The 17353-nt window shown below is 38.9% G+C and overlaps 1 protein-coding gene across 2 annotated transcripts in view; it reads right to left on the bottom strand.

Moving 5' to 3' along the window:
• Positions 1-13511: 13511 nt before the first annotated feature.
• Positions 13512-17353, bottom strand: part of LOC114652041 (OCIA domain-containing protein 1-like) — a 78734-nt gene continuing 74892 nt past the window's right edge. For both annotated transcript variants that reach the window (XM_028802205.2, XM_028802207.2), the window contains exon 8: positions 13512-13642. In XM_028802205.2, the coding sequence (XP_028658038.1) occupies positions 13605-13642 (38 nt within the window). In that variant the 3' untranslated portion in view covers positions 13512-13604. The remainder of the gene's footprint in view (positions 13643-17353) is intronic.

Raw genomic sequence — 17353 nt, 5'->3', positions numbered from 1 at the left:
AGAGACGGCTTCATCTGGCTGCAGATAGGGATGGAGGGAGACGAGCAAGAATGGAGCGTCAGAGAAAGAACAGCTATCAAGAATCAGGTGAGCACTATCAACCCTCAAACACGTCTAGTAAGAAGTTAATTAGGAAATTGTATAATTTCAAGTAACTGATCAACTGTTGATTTCTTGGCTGCAGGTGAAATGCATGTTCTTTCAAGTCATCATTAAGACCAGCCTTCTAAACCTTTGCTGAGGACAAGCTGGACAAATGTGATACCTTGATCTGCCACAACCTTCCCAAAGAGATTAGTGCTCATTCAATGCTTTCTGAGTTCTAACATCAGGCACCATCTGGAACTGTGTGTAATAGTGGGTATCCAATCACGGACTTTATAAAATTAATGTTTGTACATTTTGTTGACTGAAATTTTTACCATCACTGTTTGATACATTCTTGTTTTGTGCTTGTTTTAAAGACTTACATTTAGGAAACCTTTCCCTGTTTGTTTATTTAAATAATTCATTGTGCAAGACAACAGTTAAAATTAAGTTCAATATGTAAAGTAAAAATCTATTTTATAATATGTGTATCTCACCTATGTGATGTTTTTTAGGCACATACAGGCTTATTTGTTATTTTTCCATGTGTATGCTCACATGATTCATAAGAAAATGGTAATGTAAAACTGTATAAATTGTAAATGTATTATAGACTATTTTGTCATGGTGGTTTATTTATTTGGATATGTCAGAAACGCAAGGAACTTTGTTTTGTTTGTTTTCTATATAAATAAAACATTTACTTTTATTATTGTCACATCTACAAACTTTACATAATCAGTAACAAAATTACTAATACTAATGCAGATTCAGGATTGTTCTGTTTGTTGAAATGCATTACACTGTATATGACAATAAAATGTAATAAGTTTAAATATGCGTATTTGGGTTTGTTTGTTCATATTAAAGATATGCAGTAGATAATAGTCGGATAGCATATATGGAAAGTAAGAGTAAATAATTGGTATTTAAATAAGTAATAGTGTAACTTAAAATACTATATACTATTATACTATGTAATACTATAGTCATATAGAATATAGAATACAGTGATCCCTCGCTATATCGCGCTTCGCCTTTCGCGGCTTCACTCCATCGCGGATTTTATATGTAAGCATATTTAAATATATATCGCGGATTTTTCGCTGCTTCACGGGTTTCTGCGGACAATGGGTCTTTTAATTTCTGGTACATGCTTCCTCAGTTGGTTTGCCCAGTTGATTTCATACAAGGGACGCTATTGGCAGATGGCTGAGAAGCTACCCAACTTACTTTCTCTCTCTCTCTCTCTCTTGCGCTGACGTAGGGGGGTGTGAGCAGGGGGGCTGTGTGCAGCTGCTTCCTGAAATGACATGCTGCACAGTGCTTCGCATACTTAAAAGCTCAAAGGGCACGTATTGATTTTTGACTTTGTTTTTCTGTGGCTCTTTCTCTGTCTCTTCCTGCTCCTGACAGAGGGGGTGTGAGCTGCCGCCTTCAACAGCTTTGTACCGGTGGTGCTTCGCATACTTAAAAGCCCTATTGATTTTTTTTTTTTGACTGCTTGCTTTGCACTCCTTTGAAAAGGAAGATATGTTTGCATTCTTTTAATTGTGAGACAGAACTGTCATCTCTGTCTTGTCATGGAGCACAGTTTAAACTTTTGAAAAAGAGACAAATGTTTGTTTGCAGTGTTTGAATAACGTTCCTGTCTCTCTACAACCTCCTGTGTTTCTGCGCAAATCTGTGACCCAAGCATGACATTCTAAAAATAACCATATAAACATATGGTTTCTACTTCGCGGATTTTCCTATTTCGCGGGTGGCTCTGGAACGCAACCCCCGCGATGGAGGAGGGATTACTGTAGTATAGAACTATATAGTATAGTATAGTATAGTATATAGTTATAATATTATTTACTCCATATTTACTACTACTTATAATTATATTACTAGGGTGTATAATTATATTTAAATTATAAATTATATTTATAATTTATAAATTATATACAATTATATTAATTATATATTTAAATTATTTTAATTATATTTAAATGAGCAAAGTGAAAATCTGACCTGTGGCCCACATGAGGCCCAGTTAATTTTCATCTGGTTCAGTGCTGGGCAGACTTCGGCAGTTTTGGCTGAGTTTTAATTTTGTTTTGGCTGGGATGCGGCATCCGGATGTGGTCCACTCTCTTGCCATCAATCCATGTGGTAAGTGGGCCAGAAAGTCCTAGCAGAAGTGGACCAGATTTGGGCCAGATGAAATTTGCTATCTGGGAGGGCACAAGGCAGGAACCAATCCTGGGCAGGGTGCCATGTCCGACCATTTATCAACAAATTAGCTGCTACACCGGTTGTAGCTGACGCGAAAAGGTGTTCGCGTTCGGGCGGCGGTTGTATTGTGCACGGCTTGCTTCTGGCCGCTGCAATCCTTGCATATATACAAACATTACTAAATGAAGGTTGTATATGCGGTGGTGTGCGCGTTTGTGTTCGGGCGGCGGTTGTATTGTGACCTGAAGTTTAGTTTACAGGTTGTGTCGTGTTGTTTGGGCGCCACCTACTGACTCTGGGAAGCCGCTGGGTTTGACTCTGGGGCACTGAGGCGCAGTGCGCGTTCGCGTTCAGTGCTTCTGGCCTCTGGCATCCGTGCATACTTTATATACAACCTTCGTTTAGTAATACAGTAATCCCTCCTCCATCGCGGGGGTTGCGTTCCAGAGCCACCCGCGAAGTAGGAAAATCCGCGAAGTAGAAACCATATGTTTATATGGTTATTTTTAGAATGTCATGCTTGGGTCACAGATTTGCACAGAAACACAGGAGGTTGTAGAGAGACAGGAACGTTATTCAAACATTGCAAACAAACATTTGTCTCTTTTTCAAAAGTTTAAACTGTGCTCCATGACAAGACAGAGATGACAGTTCAGTCTCACAATTAAAAGAATGCAAACATATCTTCCTCTTCAAAGGAGCAAATAAATCAATAGGGCTGTTTGCTTTTAAGTATGCGAAGCACCGCGGCACAAAGCTGTTGAAGGCGGCAGCTCACACCCTCTCTGTCAGGAGCAGGAAGAGAGAGAGAGAGAGAGAGAGATAGCGAGAGACAGATAAAAAAAATCAATACGTGCCCTTTGAGCTTTTAAGTATGCGAAGCTCCGTGCAGCCTGTCCTTCAGGAAGCAGCTGCACACAGCCCCCCTGCTCACACCCCCCTACGTCAGCGCAAGAGAGAGAGAGAGAGAGAGAGGAAGAGAGAAAGTAAGCTGGATAGCTTCTCAGCCATCTGCCAATGAAATCAACTGGGCAAACCAACTGAGGAAGCATGTACCAGAAATTAAAAGACCTATTGTCCGCAGAAACCCGCGAAGCAGCGAAAAATCCGCGATATATATTTAAATATGCTTACATATAAAATCCGCGATGGAGTGAAGCCGCGAAAGGCGAAGCGCGATATATCGAGGGATCACTGTATATATTAAATGTTGGATTCAAGTTGGGAGGACTAAGATTTTCAAAATCTTAGTAATCCAAGGTTAGAAACAACTGGACTGCTGCTGTCATGTATTGACAAGTGGGTGGTGTGGTTCAATAAAAGCCAACACAGAAATGAAATTAGACAATTTGTTTAGAGTTGGCCACCAGTGAGTCTGAAAAACTATAGTAGCTCCAATCCTTCAATCCAATCAATTTGTTAGGGTAACATCAATCTTGTTTGTTCATTGTAAGTCCTGTTTAATTACATGCCATGTCCCAACAGTCTGTCTGCAGTCTAAGAAATGAATACTACTGCAGCTTTTACTTCTCTTTAAAATTAACATACTGCTACAATAACCTTCAATGCATGAACTAATTCAGTTTCAATATTTTTGTTTTTAACAATTTAAAATTCTTGACTGGTAATTTCTTCTCAACCAACAGCAAATTAAAATATTAGGACACCAGGGCACACTCATAATAAAGCAGATTTTTTTTACCAACATATTTAAAAATTTCAGGGAGAAAAGAAGTCAATAGTTTAAAGAGTTGTAATTCACTTCTATTTAAAAAGTATTTTATTTTTCAAGCAAATGTAATACATACTGGGATAGTATGTCTATCTACTATATAATAAAACACTAAAGTCTGTGTGTCCAGCCCCTCTAAAGCAATCGGATTGGTCAGTTTCACTTTGGTGGCACGATGAAAGAGGAAGTGCAAGTGTGAGTCACATGAGGAGGAGAAACAGCATGAGAGACATGCGGAGTATCACCTTCAATGACAGCAAGTACAGTCATATGAAAAATTTTGGGAACCCTTCTCAGTCTGCATAATAATTTACTTTCAACAAAAAAGATAACAGTTGGTATGTCTTTCATTTCCTAGGAACATCTGAGTACTGGGGTGTTTTCCGAACAAAGATTTTTAGTAAAGCAGTATTTAGTTGTATGAAATTAAATCAAATGTGAAAAACTGGCTGTGCAAAAATTTGGATACCCATGTAATTTTGCTGATTTGAATACATGTCACTGCTCAATACTGATTACTTGCAACACCAAATTGGTTGGATTAGCTCGTTAAGCCTTGAACTTCATAGACAGGTGTCTCCAATCATGAGAAAAGGTATTTAAGGTGGTCAATTGCAAGTTGTGCTTCCCTATTATAAAACGCTGAGGTCTGTGTATGTGTGCGTCTGGTTCCGCTGACCAATCTGATTGGTCAACTTGGTTTTGATGATGCGATTGAAAGAGGAAGTACAAATGTGAGACGCATAAGGAGGAGTAAAGGCATAGGAGGCATGCCAATAGTTTCCTTCATAGGCATGAAGAATAAAAGCAGACAGGTGATGCTCTAAATGACAGAGTCCAAGAAGCAGTCTTTACAGGAACATGCTTGATGGGGAATGCCGGTTATGAGAGGTTCAGATATATGCAGAAACAGATGATGAAAAATATATGCAGAAAGGTGAAGAAGGTACACATAGGGCAGAAGATAGTAACCATTTTAAAGGCATTGCGTTACCTCTTTTTGATGGGTAATGTGGCTAGGAAACTATAATTCAGAGCAGTCTTTGGCTTATTTTATTAATCTAGTCCAGGAGTGTGAAAAATGAATCCTAAATGACTGCAAAGTTTTGTTAAGCCAGTTTGTCAAACAGCAGAATTTTCTAATTATTGATGTAACCCATCTGGCCTATTTTTACTGTATATATTAATACTTTAGAAGAATCCAGCAAGGTGAATTTTGGCTTTCTGCAAAATATCAAAATTAGTTCTGCTCATTTTTAACTGATAATTTAATTGGTAAAAGGCAGGTAACCTGTGATGAACATTTCTCAATGTAAATCCATTCCTCTATCCATTAATGAGCTAGTTTAGTCTAATTCCGGGTTGAAGCCTAGCCTCGTTAAGTAAGACTGAAACAAACCCTGGACATATAATCATGCAGTGACTAACCTGGGATTCAAGTCCAGAGCTTTGGAGCTGCTTCCGTTCCTCTGTAGCCCTGCAGGACTGCCAGATGTCTCTTAATATTAATACTGCTCTTTCTCCAGATGTTAGATCATCTAACATACAAATGTGCTGTGACGTGTTACCCAGCTGGCAAATAATTGCCAGAGAAATAACTAAAGAAGTGCCCAGTAAAGGGCAAGGAGAAGCAGCTAATGGGCAATTGCCTTAGTTCCATTGCAGACCAAGCTTTGTCCACCATACATTTAACTGACAATGAAGGAACTGTGCATTGAGCCACTTGGGCCCTGTTGCCTATGAGCAATAGCTGGAGCTGTCAGTCCTCTGTTACTAGGCTTTTGATTTGGGATTGGTACAAATATACTGGAGGTAGCCCCAGGATTTTGCAGGACATCACTATGTGTAAGTGGAGTGCAGGTTTCTTAGTGGTACAGTGAGACAGTCAAAACAGGTCAAAGAAATGCATCTTGATCCCCCGGTACAGGCTAACCAGGACCAAACTCAGTGAGGTACATTCAAAAAGTTTCCACACTTTTTTTAACTCTATTTATTAAGAACTTCAAAAATAAATTACATCACTTTTCTATATAGTCACCTTTGTTTGCGATGCAATTTTCACAGCGTCGTACCAACTTTTTAATGCCCAATTACTCCTCCTCCCACCTTCACAGTTTCCAACAACAATATAAAAGTGCAGAAACTTTTTGAACGTCCCTCATACAACAAATTAATATTATCTGACCTGTTTAATTGAAATTATGGTTATGGTGTACTGGAGTCTTTTCCTACCTCACTGAGGGAAAGGCAGGATTCAGCACTGGAGGGTCTTTCAATTCATAATAGGCCATACTTAATCTGACACTTGTGCAGGGTCCTTTAACTTAACATGCCATGGGTATAGTAAAGAATCATCCCCTTCAAAATATTCCATTTTTTTTTGCTTTACAGCCTTAAATGAAAACAAAAAAACCAATATTTTTTCCAGGTTTACTTACTCAATGCAATCTATAACAAGTGAAAGATATCACAGCTACAGTTCAGAAGAATTTTAAAAAATAAAAAACAATACTGAGATGAATAAAGGATCACCCCCACCCCCACCAAACAATATTTGTAAACTCAATCAGGTGTAAATAACTACCATTTCCATTGCAGATCATGGATACTCGCTTCCACCTGTGATCAATTGTAATCAGTGTGATTAGTGAAGCATAAAAACAGCTGTTCCTGGAGCATTCCATTGCTTGATAGTGCAACTGACAGCAAACAACCGACTATGGGTGGCAAGCCACTTTCAAAAGATCTCAGGGATAGAGTTGTAGACAGACATAAGGCAGGAGATGGATACAAAAAAATTCTCAAAGGCTTTATTAATGCCAAGGAGCACAGTAAAGTCCATAATAATGAAGTGGCAAGTGTTTGGCACTACTAGGACCATCCCTGGATCTGGCCGTCCCTCCAAACTGGATGGAAGAGCAAGGAGGAAACTGGTAAGACAGGCTACCAATGACCACTTTGAAGGAGTTACAGGATTTTATGGCAAAGAGTGGTCATTGTGTGCATGTGACAACAATTTCACAAGTGCTCCACAATTGGGCCTTGTTCGGGAGGGTCGCAAGGAAAAAGCCACATCTCAAGAAAGGCCACATTAAGGCTCCTTTCAGCTTTGCCAGAATGCACCTTGAAGATTGTGATGTCAAGTGGAAAAAGGTCTTATGGTCAGATGAGACCAAAATCGAACTGTTTGACCTCAATACCAAACAGTACACCTGGCGGAAATCCAATGAAGCTCACCATCCATAACACACCATACCTTACAGTAAAGCATGGAGATGGCAGTATCCTGTTGTGGGGGTGTTTCTTTGCTGCAGGGCCTGGGGGTTTCGTTAGGGTAGAAGGAAAAATGGATGGGGCAAAATACTATCAAATTGTTGAGGAAAACCTGCTACCCTCTGCCAGAAAGTTGAAGATGGGCAGAATGTTCACCTTTCAACATGACAACGCCCTGAAGCACACAGCAAAATTGACCAAACAGTGGATGAAGGAGAAAAAAAGTGAATGTCCTTGTGTGGCCCAGTCAGAGCCCAGACTTAAATCCCATTGAAAATCTGTGGAAAGATTTGAAGACAGCAGTCCACCAACGCTCACCATCCAATCTGACCAAACTTGAACAGTTCTGTAAAGAAGAGTGGGCAAATATCACTCAGTCTAGATGTGCAAAGCTGATAGAGAAGTATCCCAACAGACTCAAGGCTGTCATTAAAGCAAAAGGTGGTTCAACAAAATATTGACATTGGGGGCTGATCCTTTATTAATCTCTGAATGTCTTGTTTTTTTTTTTTTTTTTTAAATTTTTCTAAACTGTAGCTGTGATATCTTTCACTTGGATGTTATAGGTTGCATTGAGTAAGTAAAGCTGGGAAGAAATATTTTTGTGTGTGTTTTCATTTAAGGTTGTTAAGCAAAAAAAAAAAAAAAAAAAAAAAAAGAATATTTCGAAGCGGGTGATTCTTTTCTATACCCTCTGTATCTTTGAGACATGGGAGAAAAATTGAAGCACCCGGAAAAGAAGAAATATGCAGACATGGGGAGAATGGTCAGATTCCACATACATAACAACTTGGTATTGGCCATGAACCCGGGATACACGACTTTTGAGAAAGTAATGCTGACCACTGCACTAGTGGGCAATACCATGGGAAGATAGTGTTAATACAGTATAGAGTTGGACCAGAGAAGTGGCAGTTGAGTTGGACATTTGAAATGATAAATTGTAATCACACCAAAAAAAGATATCGTGGGATTTAAGTCTAATCTTCTGCTTAAGTAAATATTAAAGATTATTTTGCAAAGGATTTATTTTAGTGTGACCCATGTTACAAGATTTTGGACACTTACTAAAAAAAAAAAACAAACTTTCCTTTGAACTGTTCAATTGGCGTTCAATGGATCTGTCAAGTTTTGTTTTGATAGTGTTATTCATGACTTTCTCTCTCTCTCTATTATATACACAGTACTGTGCAAAAGTTTTAGGCAGGTGTGAAAAAATGCTGTAAACAAAGAATGCTTTCAAAAATGGAAGTGTTAATCATTTATTTTCATCAATCAACAAAATGCAGTGAATGAACAAAAGAGAAATCTAAATCAAATCAATATTTGGTGTGACCACCCTTTGCATCAATTCTTCTAGGTACACTTGCACACAGTTGTTGAAGGAACTCGGCTGGTAGGTTGTTCGGGTTGGGTCACGTGTCCCTCGCCGGAGAACTAACAACAGATCTTCTGTAGATATAAGCTTCCTCACATCCTTCTGTCTCTTCATGTAATCCCAGACACACTCGATGATGTTGAGATCAGGGCTCTGTGGGGGTCATACCATCACTTCCAGGACTTCTTGTTCTTCTTTACGCTGAAGATAGTTCTTAATGACTTTGGCTGTATGTTTGGGGTCGTTGTCCTGCTGCAGAATAAATTTGGGGCCAATCATACACCTCCCTGATGGTATTGCATGATGGATAAGTATCTGCCTGTATTTCTCAGCATTGAGAACACCATTAATCCTGACCAAATCTCCAACTCCATTTGCAGAAATGCAGCCCCAAACGTTCAAGGAACCTCCACCATGCTTCACTGTTGCCTGCAGACACTCATTATTGTACCGCTCTCCAGCCCTTCAACGAACAAACTGCCTTCTGCTATAGCCAAATATTTCCAATTTTGACTCATCAGTCCAGAGCACCTGTTGCCACTTTTCTGCACCCCAGTTCCTATGTTTTCGTGCATACTTGAGTCGCTTGGCCTTGTTTCCACGTCAGAGGTATGGCTTTTTGGCTGCAACTCTTCCACGAAGACCACTTCTGGCCAGACTTCTCTGGACAGTAGATGGGTGTACCTGGGTCTCACTGGTTTCTGCCAGTTCTGAGCTGATGGCACTGCTGGACATCTTCCGATTTCGAAGGGTGATAAGCTTGATGTGTCTTTCATTTGCTGCACTAAGTTTCCTTGGCCGACCACTGCATCTACGATCCTCAACGTTGCCCGTTTCTTTGTGCTTCTTCACAAGAGCTTGAACAGCACATCTTGAAACCCCAGTCTGCTTTGAAATCTTTGTCTGGGAGAGACCTTGCTGATGCAGTAGAACTACCTTGTGTCTTGTTGCTGTGCTCAATCTTGCCATGACATGAAAATGTCTTCCACAACCTCACCTTGGTAGCAGAGTTTGGCTGTTCCTCACCCAGTTTTAAGACTCCTACACAGCTGTTTCTGTTTCAGTTAACGACTGTGTTTCAACCTACGTGTGACATTGATGATCATTAGCATCTGTTTGGTATAATTGGTTGATCATACACCTGACTATAATCCTACAAAATCCCTGACTTTGTGCAAGTGTACCTATAAGAATTGATGCTGGTTTGAAGGCAAAAGGTAGTAACACCAAATATTAATTTGATTTAGATCTTTCTTTTGTTTGCTCACTTTGTATTTTGTAAATTGATAACAATAAACAATTATTATTTATATTTCTGAAAGCATTCTTTGTTTACAGCATTTTTTCACACCTGCCTAAAACTTTTGCACAGTACTGTATATGGTCCATGCCCAGCCGGGAAGCCCCTTCGCTATATGTTCAGGGTGAGCAGCTATGGATGGTGCAATACCTCCCCTTGGATGCTAGTGGGCCACCCCCCTGGGCTGGAGCAGTGCCTCTGTTTGAATTGGAGTTGGGTGCAGCCCTGCAGGAACCGCCAGGGGGTGCTGCAGCTGGGACTCTTCAGCCCGAATGGGCAGCGTATTCACCACACCTGGAAGTGCAGCCAGAACTCGGCATCAACCAACTGCAGCACTTCCGGGTGGACTATACAGTAAAAGGGCCCAGCAACCATCACTCAATGGCCAAAATCGGGAGGAGGAGGACTACGCTTGGAGGAGGAGTGGTGGTGCCAAGAAAGAAGAGTGTTTGTGGTGGTGTTTTGGGATTGTGTTGTGCCTGTGGGGATTACGGGTAAGATGTGTCCCACAGGTGAAGAAAAATAAAACCTGTTTATTTTTATACGTGCCTCCGGTGTGAGTCTGTGTCGGGTCAGGCGCCTATATAGCAGCTTTCTTACAATATATAGTACCAATTCAAACATGGTCTTTTAAAAGAATGGTCAAATAAAACTAAACTTTCATAACTATGTTTTCTAATATATTTCCTTTTAGTTATTATTTAGGACTGCCACTAATTATTCCTGGTTCAGATATGCCTCAAGAGTACTTCTCTCATTCACAGCGCTCAAATCATCCTATCAGCAGTTTTACATATTAGAACAAAACTAAAAGATCATCTGGTCTATATCAAGTCCTAAATTAGATGAATCTAACCCTAGACGAAGACTATAAGTTGTTTATTATTCAGCACAGCATAAGCCAATACAAAACATTGTGTAAAAAAGGAAATAGCTTGAAAAACCAATAATCAGTAATGCGTTTACTTTTTCACGCAACTTACAATACTTCTGCAGGTATATACGGTATGACATAATCCCCGAATTGCTAGTGCAGGTTCTTGAATACCAGAGGGATCATATTTTGATTCCCAGTGCACTCAATGTCTTTGTGGACCCATTCATCAATCATGTAACCAAACTGATTCAGTACAAGCTTGCAAGAACAAATGTGAAAGGATGTCACATAAAAAATAAATTCATAAACATATTAAGAAATAAATGTCTAAATGCCTAACCAAGAAAATGATCAAAAACGTGTTTGAAAACAAAAAATACGCTTAAAAACAAAACTTTCTATTACTTCCCTTATTTGGTAACAAAAAAGTACACCAAAACACAGCTCAATTAAAAAAAAAAAAATGAAAGTAACATAACCAATACAATAATAAGCTTTGAAAAAAATACAAAAAGAAAACAATGTTCAACCCACATTTGACGAATGTAAATAGTCAGCCCTGTCCAAATGGTGTTTTTTTACAGAGAGTGAAACAGCAAAAAGAATAAAAATATTAGGCATGGGCCTGGACGATTACCTGCAGAATTATATTAGCAAGCATTTGCCGAGTTTTGAAAAGGTTTTCAAAAGATCTCTGTAAAGAGAAAATTTTATTTATTTCTTTAACTTAAGATACATGGGGTGGATTAGGGTTTAGCAAAATATGTCTCTGTGCAAGTAGTGTGGTATAGGATTTGACAACTGGTTTTTCACACATTTTTAACCCATCTGGTATTTCTTCACATATTGCTGTGAAGGTATTAGATGTCATCTTCAATCTAAGGAAATCTGAAGGATATATATTTCCCAAAATGGTTAAAGTGAAGTTCATTCCTAAAACATGTGGCTAAGTGATGCCGACACCTGATGACTTTGATCACAGGTTGGCTCTTGCTTTGGGGACATTTTAGACAATATTAAATAAGATCGGCACTGACGAGCCAAAACATAATACCCACTCTCTTATGAAGCAAGACACACACACATGATAAAGTGACATTCAGTATTTGTAGTTGATGTGTTGAATGCTGAAGATACTGGCAGGTGATAAGGGCTAAATTGTTATGGTCAGACAACTGGGTCAGACCACTTCTGAAATGGCAATGCTTGTGGGATGCTCAGGGTTAGCTGTGGCAAGTACCTACTGACAGGAGAGAAAAGCCACAAACTGTTGGCAAGGTGTTGGGCAGGTATGACACACTGATGTAAGAGGTAAACAAAGGCTATCTTGCCCTGCAACGAATCAACAGAATGGCTACTTAGGCACAAATTGTAGAGAATTTTAATGATTATATAAGTAATTTTTCACAACACAAAGTACATCAAACCCTGCTGTGTATTGGACTGTGTTGCCGTTGGCCAGTCAGAGCTTCCATGTCTACCATTAAAAGCATCTATAATGGGCATGTGAGCATCAGAACTGGACCTTGGATCAATGGAGGTGGTTGCCAGGTCCAATGAATCCCATTTTCTTTTGCATCATGCATGTATGTGTGCATTGTTTACAGAGGAAAGAGATGGTGGGAGAATGCAGTGTTGTAAGACAAGCCAGTGGAGGGAGTGCAATGCTTTGGGCAGTGTTCTGCTGTGAAATCCTGGGTCCAAGTGTTTTGGTGCGTACCACCTACCTAAACATTGCTGCAGACCATGTACACTGCTTCATGCTAATGACTTTAATTTGATTTTTAATCCTTTACTATATGTATTAGGAATTTGTCACTGTTTACATATAGCAACTTACTCTCCAGAGAGTTTTGGGGTCAGAGGGCAGTGTCAGCTACTTGTACAGCACTCTTGGAGGAACTGCAGGTTAAGGGACTTGCTGAAGGGCCCAACAGAGTTAGCATTCCTTCGGTCACTGCCAGGATTCAAACCAGCAACCTTCAAGTTACTAAACCAGATCCTTTAATCAGACAACCACCACTCCATAGTATCCCTTGATTGAACTGGCTTCTTTCAGCAGGACAATGTGTCCTGCCACACTGAGCAAACTGTTTGAGAATGGTTTGAAGAACATAAAGAGTTCAAGGTAATTGCCCTGGCTTCCAAATTCCCCACATCTCAATTCAATTCAGAACCTGTGGGATATGTGGGAACATATGTGGAGCTGTTTTAGTGGCACATGGAGGAGCAACAACATATTATGCAAGTGGTCATAATGCTTTGGGTTATCAGTATGGCATGCATGGTACAAGTTGTACCAAAATTAAATTTTAACTGAAAGACATACATTTATTTTCAGCAACACTTTTATTGAAACAAATTACAATAAAATAATTGAAAATCTTAGTTTGCGGTACAACAGTAATGTCTTTGGATTAATTTGTTTGTTTCTGCTAACCACCCAAAGTGGTAGACAAGAATTTATCATTGTTCTATCTAAATAACAAGAGCCAAAATAAAGTTAAAAAAACAACAAAAAAAAAAAACAAAAATAAAAAAACCATAATTGTAACTACATTTGTATTCTGAAAACATTGAAGTTACCATATTATTTTTGAACAGCAAAAATTTTCTTCAGTTTTCAGCTCATTGTTCCAATCCATTGCAAATGTACAAAGAATATTGAAGACTTTGATAAAAGTCTGCATAACACTATGCAAATTTAAAAATGTAGGCCTAGTTAACAACAGCTGTGTTACTCTTCCCATGTATCTCCATACTTGTTTTTCTTCTCTGTAAAACAAAAAAAGACAAAAATACATATATTTAGCAATTATTATCTGTTGTATCTATATTGTTGATAATCTAACAATACAGTAACCATTAAATCTACCTCACGTGCATACCTGAAGGCAGTTCCCTAGACATAATATTGTGTAATTAATATTTGCTCTAAAATAACTTTAGCCCTAAAATACCTTTAATATTTTTGGATGTACAGTACTTATGCTACAGGTGTTTTTTTTTTTATGATGTACAGTATAGTGCACAGTACCTATCTGGTCACTGGTGTTTGTTTAAAGGGAAGAGTAACACTTGTACTTGAATATGATTCCACACTAAATCGGCCAATAAAAATAACCACATGTTTAGCTGTTTATTGACTAAACTAGCAAAATACCCACGCTTTGCAGCGGAGAAGTAGTGTGTTAAAGAGGTTATGTAAACATATATATATACATATACATATATACATATATCTACACATCCACATATACACATATCTACACATCCACATATATATATAAATATATATATATATATATATATATATATATATATACACACACACACACATATCAACATATATATATATATATATATATATATACACACATACATACACACACACATACACATATATACATATACACATACATACATAGTGCATTGTAACACGGGCTGTGATTGTTACATGGGAGGGAGACGACAAATCACAGCTTCCCACTTTCTAATCGGGCCTGTGATTGGTGCTTTGACGGATGCCCAGATCCCACAGTATCTCCCCTTAGGAGAGGCATTAGGTAAGTGTAATTGAATAGCGGTGCTGCAAGTTTAGCTTTACACCTGTTTTTAAGGCTTATTGACTGAAAGGGGCTTTCATGAAAAAACTTAGGGCTTTGCTACAGGATACACCCTCCACAAGTTAAGGAAGTAAAAATAAAGGTATATATTTCTGTTTTATTTAAACCTTTTAAGTTTGTATGCGGGCGGCATGGTGGCGCAGTGAAAGGTGCCAGGTAGGAGACCCGGGTTCGCTTCCCTGCGTGGAGTTTGAATGTTCTCCCCGTGTCTGTCTGGGTTTCCTCCGGGTACTCCGGTTTCCTCCCACAGTCCAAAGACATGCAGGTTAGGTGCATTGGCGATTCTAAATTGTCTGTGGTGTGTGGGTGTGTGTGGGTGTGTGCGCCCCGCGGTGGGCTGGCACCTTGCCCGGGGTTTGTTTCCTGCCTTGTGCCCTGTGTTGGCAGGGATTGGCTCCTGTATTTAGGATATAGCGGGTTGGATAATGGATGGATGGACATTTGTATGCATAGCCCCATTTGCCCGTTTTCATTTTTTTTCTTTCTTCAGTAATATTTCAGCAAACCCGGAGCTTGTCAGTTCAAATCCTGGTACTGACACCACTGTGTGACCCTGAGGAAGTCACTTCACCTGCCTGTGCTGCAAAAAACAAAAGTAATGTAACAAATTGTACCTCAGATGTTGCAAGTTGCTGGAATAAACGCATAAGTCAAATAGATAAATATGTATTATACACATAGGAACTATTCATTTATTTTCAGTTAAGTGATCTGCAGCAAACCTTTATAAATGAGGGTTTCTCCTTTTTAGATAGTGCAAACTGTTTCTTCTTCATTGAGGTTTTCTCTTGGAGAGCTTTTTTCATTTCATTGAAAATTAAAGCAGCAGCTGCCAAAATATGTAGCTTTCTTATTAATTTTTCAACATTGTGTAAAATAACTTTATAAAGTAACATAAAAGGTTTAAATACTGGTTATCCTTTTACAGTAATCCCTCACCTATCGCGGGGGTTACGTTCCAGAGCCCCCCGCGATAGGTGAAAATCCGCGAAGTAGCGACCTATATTTATTTTATTATTTAAACATATTTTAAGGCTTTATAAACCCTTCCCACACTGTTATTAACCTTTCTCACTCTCTTGTTAACCTTTCCCACACTTTTATAAACACTTCCTATGCTCTTAAACACTTTCTACATTCTTAAACACCGCAGGACCAACACTGCACACTGCACGCAGCGATCAGACGTCAATGTGTCTGGACTCGCTTTGTGAAGGGAGGCAGCTGAACTCACGCTGAGCAGAAATGGACTTTGTGCTGCTTCTGCCAAAATGCCTGCTTGCCTCTCTGTGCGTTTGGAAGGAGGAGGAGTGTGTGTGTGTGGTTTTGTGAGGGCTTAACGCACGTTCGCTCAAAGCCCCCCTCCCCGGAGGCGTAGTTCGCATTGTCAAGGGGGTGGGGAGCTTAATGAAAGCTAAGGAGAAGTGGACTTTGTGCTGGCTTTGTGCTGCTTGTCGCTCTGCCTGTCAATAATTTAAAATCCTGTACATCACCAATTTTCCTGTCTCACTGTCTTGTCTTGCGTGAAGTTAAAATGTTTTATAATAGTGAGATGTTACTCATATCCTTAGCCCGACATCCGCATATTATATGTGTTAACAAAGTGTGTTTAATAAGTTTATATGTGTTTAAAGCATGTGGGGTGGGTATTTTAAGGCTTAAAGTATAAAAATGTTTATTTATATGGTCTTTCTATATCGCGGATTTTCTCCTGTTGCTGATGGGTCTGGAACATAACTTCCGCAATAGGCGGGCAATCACTTGTATTTAAAAACCCGCGAAGTCGTGAATCTGCGAAAAGTGAACCGCGAAGTAGCGAGGGATTACTGTACACTAAAATATTACTAAAGAGATACAAAAAAAGTAAAATGCATATGTTGTTTTTCTTTAAGGAGATTAAATATTACTGAAGAAAAAAAAAAACTGAAACAGCCAAATGGGGCTATGCATACGAACTTAAAAGGTTTAAAAAAAACAGAAATATATACCTTTATTTTTACTTCCTTAACTTGTGGAGGGTGTATCCTGTAGCAAAGCCCTAACTTTTTTCGTGAAAGCCCGTTTCAGTCAATAAGTCTTAAAAAGAGGTGTAAAGATATTGACAATAAGCTACGCAAACCCACCAAGACATGCAATCGTTTAAATCAAGGCGCAAGTCGAAAAACACCATCCCATACTATCAGTTAACAATTAATACATTTCTATATGTATTGTAAGCATACAATACAACTGATAATATGTTGTGCTTATTTATCTGGTGTACCGACATTTTTGTGCGTTTAACGGCTGAAATCTAACGTGGTTTGTGCCCTTCAGAATAAAAACAGTTTGCATTTACCTTTTTAATAAAAGGCGAGCTTTTAAGCCTGAGAAATCACCCCGTAAATGCACACGTTTAATTGCACATGTGTTAATATGTATGCTTACACAGTATTAAAAGACACTCAACAATTAACGTCATTTACCTTCGTTCCCACGTTTGAGTCGTGCTGTAAATCTCTTCCTTGTTTTCAGTTCACGTGATTACGTAGGAGGCGTGATGACGCGATACGTGACTCCCCCTCCTCCATTACAGTATATGGACAAAAAAGAGGTTCCAGTTATGACCATTACGCGTAGAATTTCGAAATGAAACCTGCCTAACTTTTGTAAGTAAGCTGTAAGGAATGAGCCTGCCAAATTTCAGCCTTCCACCTACACGGGAAGTTGGACAATTAGTGATGAGTGAGTGAGTGAGTCAGTCAGTCAGTGAGTGAGTGAGTCAGTGAGGGCTTTGCCTTTTATTAGTATAAATATATATATATATATATATATATATATATATATATATATATATATATATATATATATATATATATAT

Source organism: Erpetoichthys calabaricus, chromosome 5 (assembly GCF_900747795.2).
Source record: "Erpetoichthys calabaricus chromosome 5, fErpCal1.3, whole genome shotgun sequence".
Lineage (NCBI taxonomy): Eukaryota > Metazoa > Chordata > Cladistia > Polypteriformes > Polypteridae > Erpetoichthys > Erpetoichthys calabaricus.
Note: the sequence above shows the minus strand (reverse complement) of the source record. Positions and strands in the feature narration are given on the sequence as shown.